Consider the following 13,172-nt stretch of genomic DNA (forward strand, 5'->3'; position numbering starts at 1 on the left):
AGGAGAGGTAAAGGGACCAATAGGAAATGAACAAGGGGGTGGGGGGATATGTAGGCAGCCAATTGATGCATTCAGTGGGCTTGGTTCAGCCCGGGCGGTTTGAATGATTGGGCCACCCAGATATGCGCCATCTCGCGGGTTCTCACCTCTATTATACTCGCAGATTTGGGAAGGATTTCAATCACCGAAACAGAGAAGCAGTCGTCAAAAGATTGGTTGTGGGAAGCGGTGTGAGTAGGGATGGGATAATTAAGAAAGGTGGGGGATTTGGTGGAATAACGGTGGTTATTCATGCGGAGGGAAAGTGCGGTCGTGCATTCGCCCACGTAGAAGGCAGGGCAGAAGTTACAGGAGAGGCGATATATAATATTTTTTGAGGTACAGGTGGCGAGTGGTTGGGAGTTGGTACTGAGTGAGGGGGAGGGTCTTAAAAGATGACAGCATTTGCAGCGTGGGCGGTTGCATGGTGCGGATAGGGGCGGGGGAGAGACGGGGGTGCTTGAAGTTGGGTTTGTGGACTTAAAGATGTCTCGCAGGTTCGACGGGCGTTTAAATGAAACAGAGGGACAGTGTGGGAATAAAAGTGATGTGGACTGAGTGTTATTGATAATTGGGAAGAGGTCACGGATTAGATGTTTAATTTTGTGGGTACCGGGGAAGAAAGTGGTGATAAGGTTAGGGCATTTTGGGCGGTTTGGTTTGGGGAGGGGAGTGTATTGTGTTGACGGTTTGAGGATTTTACTGTTTAGCAGTTTTTCCGGGTACCCACATTTTCTGAGGGATTCATGCAGCTGGTCCAAGTATTTCTGTTGGGAGGGGGTGTTGTTGCAGAGACGGAAGCCACGGATAGAGAGTGAGAATGGGATGGAGCGCTTTGTGTGAGGAGGATGGCAGCTGTCGAAATGAAGATATTGTTGCTTATTGGTTGGTTTAATGTGGACTGAAGTGTGAAACGTATTGTTTTGGAGGTGAATATTGATATCTAGGAAGGTAATATACGAGTCGGATATAGAAGAAGTGAATGAAACTGAGGAGGAGGAGTTGAGAGAGGAAATGAAAGAGGATAAAGTTTCGCGTCCGTGGGACCAAAGGAGGAAAATATCATCAATGTAGCGGGCCCAGAAAAGTGGTTTTAGGGTTTGTTGTTGCAGAAAGTCGTGTTCTAGTTTACCCATAAAAAGATTGGCGTATGCAGGAGCCATACGCGTGCCCATTGCAGTGCCTTTTATTTGTAAATATATTTTGTCATTGAATTGAAAAGCATTTTTGGTAAGAACGATTTGGCTTAATTCGAGGAGGAAATCTGTGGATGGGGTGTGTGGTGTGGATCGTAGGGAGAGGTAATGTTTCAGGGCTTCCCTCTGTTTCATTTAAACGCCCGTCGAACCTGCGAGACATCTTTAAGTCCACAAACCCAACTTCAAGCACCCCCGTCTCTCCCCCGCCCCTATCCGCACCATGCAACCGCCCACGCTGCAAATGCTGTCATCTTTTAAGACCCTCCCCCTCACTCAGTACCAACTCCCAACCACTCGCCACCTGTACCTCAAAAAATATTATATATCGCCTCTCCTGTAACTTCTGCCCTGCCTTCTACGTGGGCGAATGCACGACCGCACTTTCCCTCCGCATGAATAACCACCGTTATTCCACCAAATCCCCCACCTTTCTTAATTATCCCATCCCTACTCACACCGCTTCCCACAACCAATCTTTTGACGACTGCTTCTCTGTTTCGGTGATTGAAATCCTTCCCAAATCTGCGAGTATAATAGAGGTGAGAACCCGCGAGATGGCGCATATCTGGGTGGCCCAATCATTCAAACCGCCCGGGCTGAACCAAGCCCACTGAATGCATCAATTGGCTGCCTACATATCCCCCCCACCCCCTTGTTCATTTCCTATTGGTCCCTTTACCTCTCCTTCCCCCACCTCTCCCCCGCACATCCTCTCCGCTCTTCCCCGAGAACGTCATTCTGAAGACGACAGCCGTGCTGTCGAAACGTAAAATAACAAATTGTGAGTGTCCTTTCTTTGTGTCTCTATATTCTAAAAATCTACATCTGTGTTTTTATATATTTGTGTGTCGCCGATGAGCGTTCCATTTCGAAGATATTTTATATATATATATATATATATATATATATATATATATATGTATATATATATATATACATGTATATGTGTGTGTGTGTGTGTAAACAATTGCAAACACCTAGCCCCAGATGCGTATACTATATAATCAGGCTCTAGTTGATTGAGGCGATTAGATATTGAGTCCTTGCGGGGACAAATAAGGCGGTGGCACCCAATTAATTCCGCTGTCATCGCCCATCCGTCGTTGCCCATCAGGAGTGCCGAACGAAATCTTCCTCTGATCCGACCCGGTAGCCAATGATGAATAATGTCAAAATAACACTTTCTAAATCCTAATACGCATACACTTGAATTTCGACCGACTGGTTTCGCTGTGGTGCACTGCGGGCCTTTATTATGATGCCGCGCCGGACTGAAACCTCAATCGCAATTTCAGTTTATTCCATACATGGGTATTTACAAAGTCTTCTTTTGATATTATTCATAACTTTTAGACATTTCTGAAGACGTATTTCAGCACTCTGCAAGCCGCTGCTTGGGTGAGTGGCAGGGGGTGATTACACAATAGACTAATTATGAACAATTCCACAAAGTTGCGCCTGAAACGATTATTTACATCGAAAGGCAAGAAGAGAACGTCACGCAGCTGCACCAAAGGCACCCGACATTGGAATAGTTTCCGATAAGGGGAAGTTCCAACTCCATCGATTGATTTCATGTGGAGCCCTTTGCCCGTCGACCCTGGTAGCATTGCGTGCGTGAGGGGGTGCTGGGGTGCTGGGGTGCCGGGGGCGGGTGTCAGCCAGCGGAGAGGAGGCATGCGAGAGGGAGCAGCATACCCACCCTCGGAGGAGGAATAATTTTTCCTCCCCTTCCAGTTTAAGGCATGCAATTCCCACCGCTCGTCTTCTTTCAATTGTTGTCTTTACCTGGCGCAGCGGCCGGAGGTGGGGAGGACGGTCCTGCAGCAGTCGGTGACGTCACGCCCACGCTCCCAGAAGCACCCGCGGCGCCGTCTCTCCTTCCCGCCTCCTTGGTCGCGCTCCCTGCAGACAGACATCGCAAACACAAAGCGTTAAGAGCGTGGACTGGGATTGGGGAAGGGTTTTGCGGTTGTGGCGGGGAGTGGGGCGCCCAAGCCAGCGAGCGGGGGTCTCGGCTATTTCCATCCCCGGGGAATTCAACGCGGAGATATTTCTTACGTATCGCGTCGCATCGCATCGCAAAATCGCCGCGGAAGTTACCAGTCGGGACAAGTTAGTCCAGGAAATGCGTTCATATTACCACAGAGGAGGAGAGACTATGAATTCTCAGCATTTATAGAAAAAAAGGAGCCGTAAGGAGAGATTCACTCTCCAGGAGTGCTTTTCCGGCTTCAGAAGTACGTGCACCCTTTTTCCGAATGACCCTAGGGTCACGCACGACTCTGTTCCTCAGTCCCCGACTAACACGACTCAAAATATCAATCAAACCCATCTTTAAAAATAAATAACGCGTTTTACATCTCCGCATACTTCCTGATTACCTTGATTTAAATCCAAAAAACACCTTTGCCTACGCTGAGTAAATGGCATTTTGGATTTAAATCAACGCCACGGTTTCACTCTTATAATCCTCGGCATCCGCCTCATCGCCATCTCCCTTACATCACCGCACTCCACTTGCCTCCTTCGAATTTCTTACGACAGCATCCGCCTGCCCCCACCAGGCTCTTCCCTCGCCGTCCGTTTATTTCCTCCACTCTTATTCACGCCCACGTCTCGAACACCTCCTATCCACCTTCATTCGCTTCCCTAAACGACCAAGTTTCAGTCATGCATCCCTATGCTCTTCATATACAAATTCACGCCAGTCTTTCCTTAAGGTGTCTGTCATCAACAACAGCCTTCTTTTAAAATCTTCTCTAACTAATGCATACTGTTCTTTTCCTCTCCTTACTACTTTGTCCGCCTTCTTCCAAAACACTTCCAAAATATAAGGAATGAATTGAGCTTTTACGACCTTTTTTAGACTGGCTATATAAAAAAAACATTTCCTTAAGCCGCCTGGGTTCGAGGGATAGGAGTTTCAGGAAAGGCCGGAGGCCGGTGGCAGTAGGCTCCCAGCCTTTGCGGAGTAGGTATCGTTCGTTTGCGAAACCTCTACTACGTGACCCCGTTACGCTCCCTCATGAACCGGTTCTTGGAATAGCGCAACGCCATCAAAGGTTACGCGAAACTGAGCATCACCGGGAACGACACAAATGGCATATTCAAGGCAGCTTATGGTGATAACACTATGGGAAGATCGGTTATTTTTGAGTGACACAGATTGTTTTGCGAGGGTAGAGAAAATTTTGAAGACGCCGAACGGTCATGACGCCCTTCGACCTCAAAAAGTGACGAAAATCTTCCAAGAGTGTAGGCTTTGTTGGACAGAGATCGCAGATTAAGTGTTCGCATGGTTTCTGATCATCCATTGACATCCCTAAATATTATTTGCATCGACTCGTGAGTGAAAACATGGGCATGAGAACGGTGTGTGCGAAGTTGGTGCCGCGAGTGCCCTCGGACGAACGAAAGGAAACTCACACGCGGATCTGCCAAGAGCTTCTCAACCACCCTGCAGCCCTGACGTTGCCCCATCAGACTTCTTCCTCTTCCCTCGCCACAAATCCGTGCTGAAAAGACGTCACCACGGCTCGGTGGAACCGTTAAAACAGGCCGTGGCCAAGAAACTTAAGTAGCATTCAGTGCGTCGCCTCCCAGAAGGCGTGCGACGCGCGGAAAACCCATTTGGCAGCGGTTTGTGGACGCACAAGGGTGCTTATTTCGAAGAACTCCGAGGGAACGCATAATCAAGACTGGCAATACATTTTCATTACCCACGCAGTCCTACTACTTTTTGGACAGACCTTGCACAAGTATCCAAACGAACCACGGACAGGGCACATGTAGTTATGTGCTTGTTTCTTTATCAATTAGACAGTGAACCGAAATGGAGGAAATTAGATTACCAAAGTCCTGTAGTATTCAATATTTGCTTGCGCCTCTTAATCTCTCTCTCTCCCGAGGAAAGGGCGATAAAATAACTCCAGATTTTAACCACCCCATAATTTTCGGAGCTGCTTTTTCTTCATCTAACTATAGGATGGAGTTCTTTACATCTCCTGCCACATTCCTACACGCTGGTTCGGCAGATATAAAGAAAACGTTGTTGCAAACCTAAATGTTGATGCTGCAGGGAATTGAAAAAATAAGCTGCTATTCCTAACCACTCGCGACACTCTCAATCACTCGATGCTGTGGAGCTGCACGGATTTGAAAGCTTTGCCGATGAGTTTGCAGTGGTATACCATGATATTCCTAATACTGAGGACGCAGCAGCTTTGTCAGATGACCTTTATGCTATTAAACCTTATGCTGGTGCGACAATTGGAATGAAACTGTAAAAAGTGCGTTGTGATGAATTTCTTGAAAAATAGCAATACCTTCCCGAACGCCTACTGCACCGAAATGGAATGTGTAGAGTCAATTCAATGCATAGGCGCCACTCTCAGTCACGATGGCACACGATGTATTAGAAGGGCACTAGGCAAATGTCATGAAAAAATGAAAGAGAGATGTTACCTTTCGCTGGCTAGGCGTTATTTATAGAATAAGCAGAAAGTGTATTATGGGATCCTCACGAAGTTGGATTGATTGCCGAATTGGATCGCGTGCAGCGTAGAGGAGCTAGATTCGTAAAACGTGGTTGTGATAAACTTAGAAGCGTATCAAAAATATTAGAGCAGCTAGGCTGGAAATCAATAAATGGAGCTAAGGTTAAATTACAGATTAAATGTATTGCATAAATTGGTAGGATATCTCTTTAGCACTGATGATGTTGAAAAAGATATCATTACCCGCATAGTACTACGGTAGGAGAGATCATGCAAATAAAATAAGAGAGATTAAATGTAGAACAGATAGATTTAAGATGCCATTTTTTCCACAAACAAATTTCAGAATAACATTGTCCGACCACGGTAGGGGTAAAAATATTCGGGTCATAATTAGGAAGGCACACCCCCTAGCGGTGGCTTTCAGGGTGCTAAGATGTCCTCCGCGTCTCCGCGTTCGGTGTTATGTTTACGCGGTATCCTCAAGCCAAGAAATGCAGAATGCGTTTTATTTCTCCGATCTGTTACATTGGAACTGTATTCAATCTTGAGGTGCCCCTCTGCATGACGCCGCGGGAGGGCATTCTCACTCTCATACACGATACTTCTCTTTTATAATGCACGATACTTCTCTTTTATAATGTATGATACTTCTCTTTTATAATGCACGATAATTCTCTTTTATTATGCACGATACTTCTCTTTTATAATGCGCTATACTTCACTTCTTCACTTGATAATGGACGATACTTCTCTTTTATAATGCACGATACTTCTCTTTTATAATGCACGATACTTCTCTTTCATAATGCACGATACTTCTCTTTTATAATGCGCTGTACTTCACTTGATAAAGCACGATACTTCACTTGATAATGGACGATACTTCTCATTTTTAATGCGCTTTACTTCACTTGATAATGCGCTATACTTCTCTTTCATAATGCACGATACTTCACTTGATAATGGACGATACTTCTCTTTTATAATGCACGATACTTCTCATTTTTAATGCGCTTTACTTCACTTGATAATGCGCTATACTTCTCTTTCATAATGCACGATACTTCACTTGAGAATGGACGATACTTCATTCGATAATGCACGATATTTCATTTGCGAATGCACGATACTTTAATTGAGAATGTACGGTACTTCACCGAGAGCGCGACCATTTTTCACCGCGATGACGACCTGCGTTTCTACAATGGGATTAATTAGCGTGAAAAATCGAGTTTTACAGTCGAAAACATTTTCTTGGATGCAAAATACTACGGGAGGAGGGCACGGCTACCTTCTTCCCATGAAGCATCCATTCCCTCACAATCAGTTGTGGCGGGGGGGGGGGGCGTCATTGCAGTGTGCAGTCATTCGTGTCGGGGGCTCCCAGAAGTCTTTAAGGGCGAGAGATGGAGCACTTCGATGGGGAGACAAAAGGTGTGGGTGGGCTGTTGAAACCGTTTACGACCAGTATTCCCCCTCGGGGACTCGAGTTCAAACCCGGGGCCCGCCAGAGGCAGACCGCTCTTTCAACTCTGGGCCCACACCCACTCAACAGGCCTTTGTTTCGACAGGAGGGCACTCGGCGTTCGGCGCACCATCTGTCGGTAGACGGTCTCCACCCCGACTCCCGCAGTCAGACCGATGTCATCGGCACTGAGTGACGCCGATTGCCGTGGGAAACGTGCTTGGTGATGGGTCAGCGGCGCGCGGGGCTACAAGTATTGACGGCCGATCCGCGCGGGAGACTCCGGCGCCTTTTGAAGTGGATGAAAAAGTTATAGCGTTCGCCTTTGGGTCTTATCGAAGGACAAGATGCGATCAGCGGATTGCTATCAGGACCATTACTCCATTGCAGCACCTAGCAAAATGCTAATCAAGGCAAGTAGAACCTTGATAATAATCGTAGGTGATGATCTTGATGGACCGGAGACTGCTACTCACTCAACAAGACTCGCTTGGCACGACGACGAACAACGTAAGCGTGGCCGGTGGGAACCATTCTTCAACTCCGCTCCCTTCTCCCCAATTCCGTCCAACATTCCTCCCTCCCTCCGCCTTGCCCGACCAGCATCCTCCCGTCCCTCTTCAACCATCTCCTCAAATTACGAATGCCTGATATGGCTCTAATAAAACTACAAAATGATACATTTCCTCTGATTCCAACGCATCAAAAATCTGTTGTTCTAATAATTATAGACATTAACATAGGACAAATACATGGTGTTCTTCATTTGATGAACTAAATTGACACTTGATAATGTGTTCATATTTGTTTGTTCGGCATTAGAGTCAAAAATTCAAACAAAGTAAGGCCATCTCTTACGAAGTTTATTGTTATACTAAGTAATAATACAATTTCAACACCTATGCTAAAGGGACGACCTTCCAATGTATGCAAAAGATTTGTTCTGTAATTTAACCTTCGTTCCATCAAATGATTCCCAGCCTAGCTCCTCTAATATTCTGTATACAGGGTTCGTCCGGGAAATAAGTGTACTGAGCTCAGGAAAAAAATTTATTACACTTTTACATATCTTAAGCTAATATTCCTCAAAATAGGACCCTTGTGAGTCGATGCACTTGTTCCAGCGGCGTTCCCATTCCTGGAACGCTCCCGCGAAGGCATCATCGGGAACCTCTCGAAGACTCGTCGTCGACCTCTTCTCTGCCCTCCACGAACATCTTGTGCCACCGAAATATCATGTTTCTGGACATGGCTGACTCCCCGTAAGCCTGGTTAATCATACCGACAGTTTCGGTAGACGATTTCCCAAGCTTTAACGCAAATTTGATGGAATAACGCTGCTCCAAAAACTTCGGCATCGCGTTCCGTGACGTGGGTCGAGCGTGGAGGTTCGCGTTAACAGAGCTCCTCACTACACCACAGCTCAGAGCCGACTACCTTTTTCAGCGTCGCTTGCCAACATACCCCCCTCCAATCGCAGCTCGTCAGAGCGGTGCTGGGCGCGCCTGGAGCGGCGCGCCCAGCCCTGGAGTCAGTACACTTATTTTCCGGACGAACCCTGTATGCTACTAAGTTTATCATAACAAGGTTTCTTAAATCTGGCTCCACTACGCTGCATGCGATTCAATTGGGCAATCAATCCAACTTCGTGAGGATCCCATTCATACCAGCAGCATATTCTAAATGAGGCCTAACCAGCGAAAGATACCATCTCTCTTTGAACTTTTCATCTAAGGTATTGAGTCAGCACATTCCATTTCGGTTTTCCCGATGCAGTAGGCATTCCGGAGTGAATTACTCTTTTTGAAAAAAAACATCGTACGCACTTTCTTTTTAATGCAAGTCTAATTCTGATGGCCATCAAATCGTCTTCAAGTTCAATTCTAATTGCCAAGTGGCGCACCAGCGTTGTATAGCATTAAGGTCATCTGATAAAGTTGCTTAATCCTTTCGATTTCGGATATCTTTGTAAACCACTGCATCATCGACAAATAAACGTATCTTACCAGTGACGACGGAGTCAATGTCGTTAACGCAAAGTAGGAATAAAAGAGGTCCGATGACACTTCCCTGGGGAACACCCGAAGTAACTTCAACTGCACGTGAGCTAACTCCAACTATCACTACTCTTTGTGCCCGACCAAAGCGTTTTTTACGCCTGGCACCACACGTTAGAATGGGTACTCCTCCATTTGACGGTCGAATAAATCCAACACCTCCCGCCGCATTTTATTAGCGCCGAATCCCCACCCCCGGGGGTTGCGACTTGGGCGTTCAGCACCCGGGCGGAGGATGTCCCCGGTGGACACTTAAGAACGCTCGTAGCGGAGAAGTACGCAGTATAGCGCAAGAGGTGGTCCTGCTCTCGAAATTGATCCGATCCGGCCGGCTCCTAAGGTCTTCGATCCCGCCGCGGTGTGAAGGAGGGTGTTCGTACGGGTTGTGGTGGTGTTGGTGCGTCGCCGCCGCCGCCGCCCTCCGCCTGACCCAAACACCGCCACCTCAGCGGAGCAACGAACCCTCCCTCCCTACCAGCCTTCCCCCCCACCCCCCTCGTCTGCTCCCAGCTCCAATTTCCCCTCCCGCACCCAGTTGCCCTGCAGATCCTCCCGCGTGCATGCGACTGCTGCCACGTCATCCCCAAAACGGAGCCTCCGCGTTCGACATTCACCTTGAATCCTCTCTCATGTCCAAGTTCCCCTCCACGCGCTTCTTTTGTTTCTCCTCAGGGTAGACATCGAAAATCCTTGTCTCGCTCCTTTGGCTGCTTCAGCCTCTCATTTCCATCGCACCCTTTTTTGCACTGCACATTGATGGACATTTACTAATGTTCCACCCGAGGAAAGATTACGGTCCTTCCTCCGGTTGAAAAGAGGTATTTTGGAAATGTGCAATTTACAAAATCGCGAGTTTCCTTATCATGCCATAGCCACGCCTGTTACTATACTGACGTATGCTAACTTTCGTGAACATATTCTCATATTATTTTAGAGCTCTGACTACCGGGTTCGACCCACGGACGATTGGGACGAGAATCCTTTACGCTGCCCATTCTGAGATTTATGTTCACTATTGTCTCGTGGGACAATTAATCATTTAAATATATTTATCATGACCATATATGTTCGATGCAAGTGAATATGTATTGTACGAAATTTGTTTACCTTGCCTCCTCCCGTAGGTTAAGCATCCGATAGAGATTGGGGGTGGATGGGAGGGAAGGCGCGCGGGGTGAGACGAGGGTGGAAAGAGATGAGAGGGAGAGGGTGGCTTTGGCGATGATGGGGCGGATGTGCAGGGGTCATTGTCGGGAGAGTGCAGCTCCGGCGGGGCGGCGGGAGTGGGGTGCATATCGATCGGGAGCATGGGTCACCTGGTTCCGGCGTGGGGCGGAGTGATGGGGGGGGGGAGAGGAGAAGGGAGGGGAGTCGCCAATGGAGGAGACACGGACACACACGCGCCCCCTCTTATCAGCACGTGACTGTCTACACAAGGATAAACACACACATACATTAGCATTGGAAATCTACCAGTTGAGGTCAGTTTCTGCCATGGACACGAGCTATCAAACGATACAACGATAGATCTCCTTGCCTCTGATTACGAAACAGCCGGCCATCCTATTCTACAACAAAGTTTCTCCTCATTTCTGAGTACTTCCTTCATCCCATCCAACATCCCTATCCCTTATTCCTGCCCTTTCCTCGTCTTGCCTGACATTCTCCCCTCTATCACAGTCTCCAATATCCCATTGCCAATCAAAATGCTTTTCATCCATCTTCAATGCCTCTTTAATGTTTCAAACCCCTCTCCTCGCCCACCATGCCTAGCATTTCCCCATACGTTTTCCATTCTTCACCGCACCCGTATTTACAAAGCCTCCAATCTACGTCTGTCCACCTGCTTCAGTGGCCACGTTCCCGCGCCGTGCATAGCTACGCTCCACATTAAAGTTTTTACGATCCTTACCCAACTTCCCTCTCATCAATTCTCTCACTTATGAAAGCTTCTTTGCCCAAGGCAATTCTTCTCCTTACGTCCCTACTACTTTGGCCGTGTTGGTCCAAAACACCTCCGACATACTTAAACTATTCCACCTGCTCAAATTTTTGCCCTCCTATTTTAATGCTTAGGGGGTGGCAGATCACCAGCCATTCTACACGCATATTGATCGGCAGTGGGATGCTGAAGACTGTGATAGAGGGGAGAATGTTAGGCAAGTGATGGAGGGGCAGGTATAGGGGATAGGGATGCTGGACGGGATGAAGGAAGCACTCAGAGATGAGGAAGGACCTACACGTGGTAAGGTTGCATGCCGGCTAATGTTTTGCTATGAAGGACAAGGGGGTTGCAGCTGTAACGTTTGATAGCTTGCGTCCATCTAACACTCTCCTAGGCCGGAAAATAAATAAACATTCGCCAGAGGTCATACTTTGAATAAACTTTGTCAACATTAAACAGCTGACTTTTGGTAGACCTCCGAGGCGCTGTAATACGAAAATAACTCGATTAAACTTGGCAGCGGCCGCTTTAAATGGTGTTTAATCGCCTCCTTCAGGTCTTCGGAGTAGACTTCCTGCAGCCCCTCTCTCCTGGGGGCGTGACGTCACGCGCGAGTCGGCGGTGACATCGGCGCGGCTAATTTCGCCGCGCGGGGGCAGAAGGGGTCTCGAAGGGGGGGGGGGGCGGACTTCTTTCAGATTCGCAGATTCCCCGCGTGGGGTCGGGACGGCCACCGGGAGGGTGGAAATAGAAACCGGAGAAGAGGGGGGTTGGACCAACCTCTTGCTGGTGGAATACGTACGTGCGATGGAATCAAACAATCATTTGCGGCCGTTCATTCGGCTGGTCGTCACCACGCGTAATAATAAGGCATGGGTGCGTGGGTGCGTTCGAGGAACCAGCTATGCCCGTGCCACCTTGCGAAGGGCCGTGCCACGCCGATGGCACTTCTGCCCCGGAAAGTGCATTCTCTCGAGCCAAAATGACGCGGAGGCCAAAAAATACAATTGACCTTGACCCACACGGCGTAACGCGTGATTAGGTAAAATAAGTGAAAGTTTACGAATGCAGATTACAATTTGCTAGTATTTGGAAATTTTATTTTAAAAGGTTGATTCCTATCAACTTTTGGACAAAACTATTTAAAAGGGAGAATAAGGGCCCAACTAGGGGCAGGGGCCAAATGTTACGGATGGAATGAAAGGGGGGGGGGGAGGAGTGGATGTGGGGCAGGAGACGAAAAGGAATATGATCCAGTGGTCGCGCACCATCTCGCGTAAGAGTTCTGGATGGAGACTGTCCAGATCCGAGGGCATTATTATTATTACCACTTGAAATCTAATTCTGAAGCCAATTATAAATTAAAGACCCTACTCAGGGTACACTCGCTAGAAGAACGAGATTCATCTCAAGGTCATCAACTAAATTATCCTTGCCTCGCAATTTCTTGCAGTTTGTAACACCTGGTAAATTATTCTCCTATAAACTCTTTCTTCCCTTAATAAACTCTTCCTTCCCACGGGCACTACGGGATTACAACAGTAGGGTTGTAGATAGTTCCTAAAATCCCACTTGCCACCCATGCTAGCGCCTGGGGAATAATTAGTTCTACTCCATTGCATGCACTTTCACCGATCTCGTGTGTTTTTTTGTCAAAACCCTCTCTTTCCGCACGACCGCATTAAACTGCAATTTAATACATTTAGGGGTCATTACGGTATCTCTTGCCCTGCTTTGTCTGTTTTTCAGCTTCTTCTTCCATCCCTCGCCTCTATCCTAGGCAGCTGTAGGCACCGCCGCTTACAGCGATGCGTCACATTCCCTATATATCTGTGTCTTCGAGGGGGACGGAGGCTATGGGTTGCATGTCCATCTGATAGTAGAATTACCCCTTCTTACATTTCAATTTCCACGTTATTGGATGAATTTTTACTATATTCGAAGGTACATGTGTATGTCGGTTGA

The 13,172-nt window shown here is 47.5% G+C and overlaps 1 protein-coding gene across 1 annotated transcript in view; it reads right to left on the reverse strand.

The window, feature by feature from the left end:
* LOC139698997 (histone-lysine N-methyltransferase SETD1A) overlaps positions 1-13,172 on the reverse strand; it is a 617,878-nt gene that overhangs the window by 27,427 nt on the left and 577,279 nt on the right. Inside the window, exon 11 of the mRNA XM_071597992.1 lies at positions 3,027-3,143. Within this exon, the coding sequence (XP_071454093.1) occupies positions 3,027-3,143 (117 nt within the window). The remainder of the gene's footprint in view (positions 1-3,026; positions 3,144-13,172) is intronic.

The sequence above is a fragment of the Hetaerina americana genome, unplaced genomic scaffold (genome assembly GCF_022747635.1).
Source record: "Hetaerina americana unplaced genomic scaffold, ioHetAmer1.1.p SCAF_9, whole genome shotgun sequence".
Taxonomy (NCBI): Eukaryota; Metazoa; Arthropoda; class Insecta; order Odonata; family Calopterygidae; genus Hetaerina; species Hetaerina americana.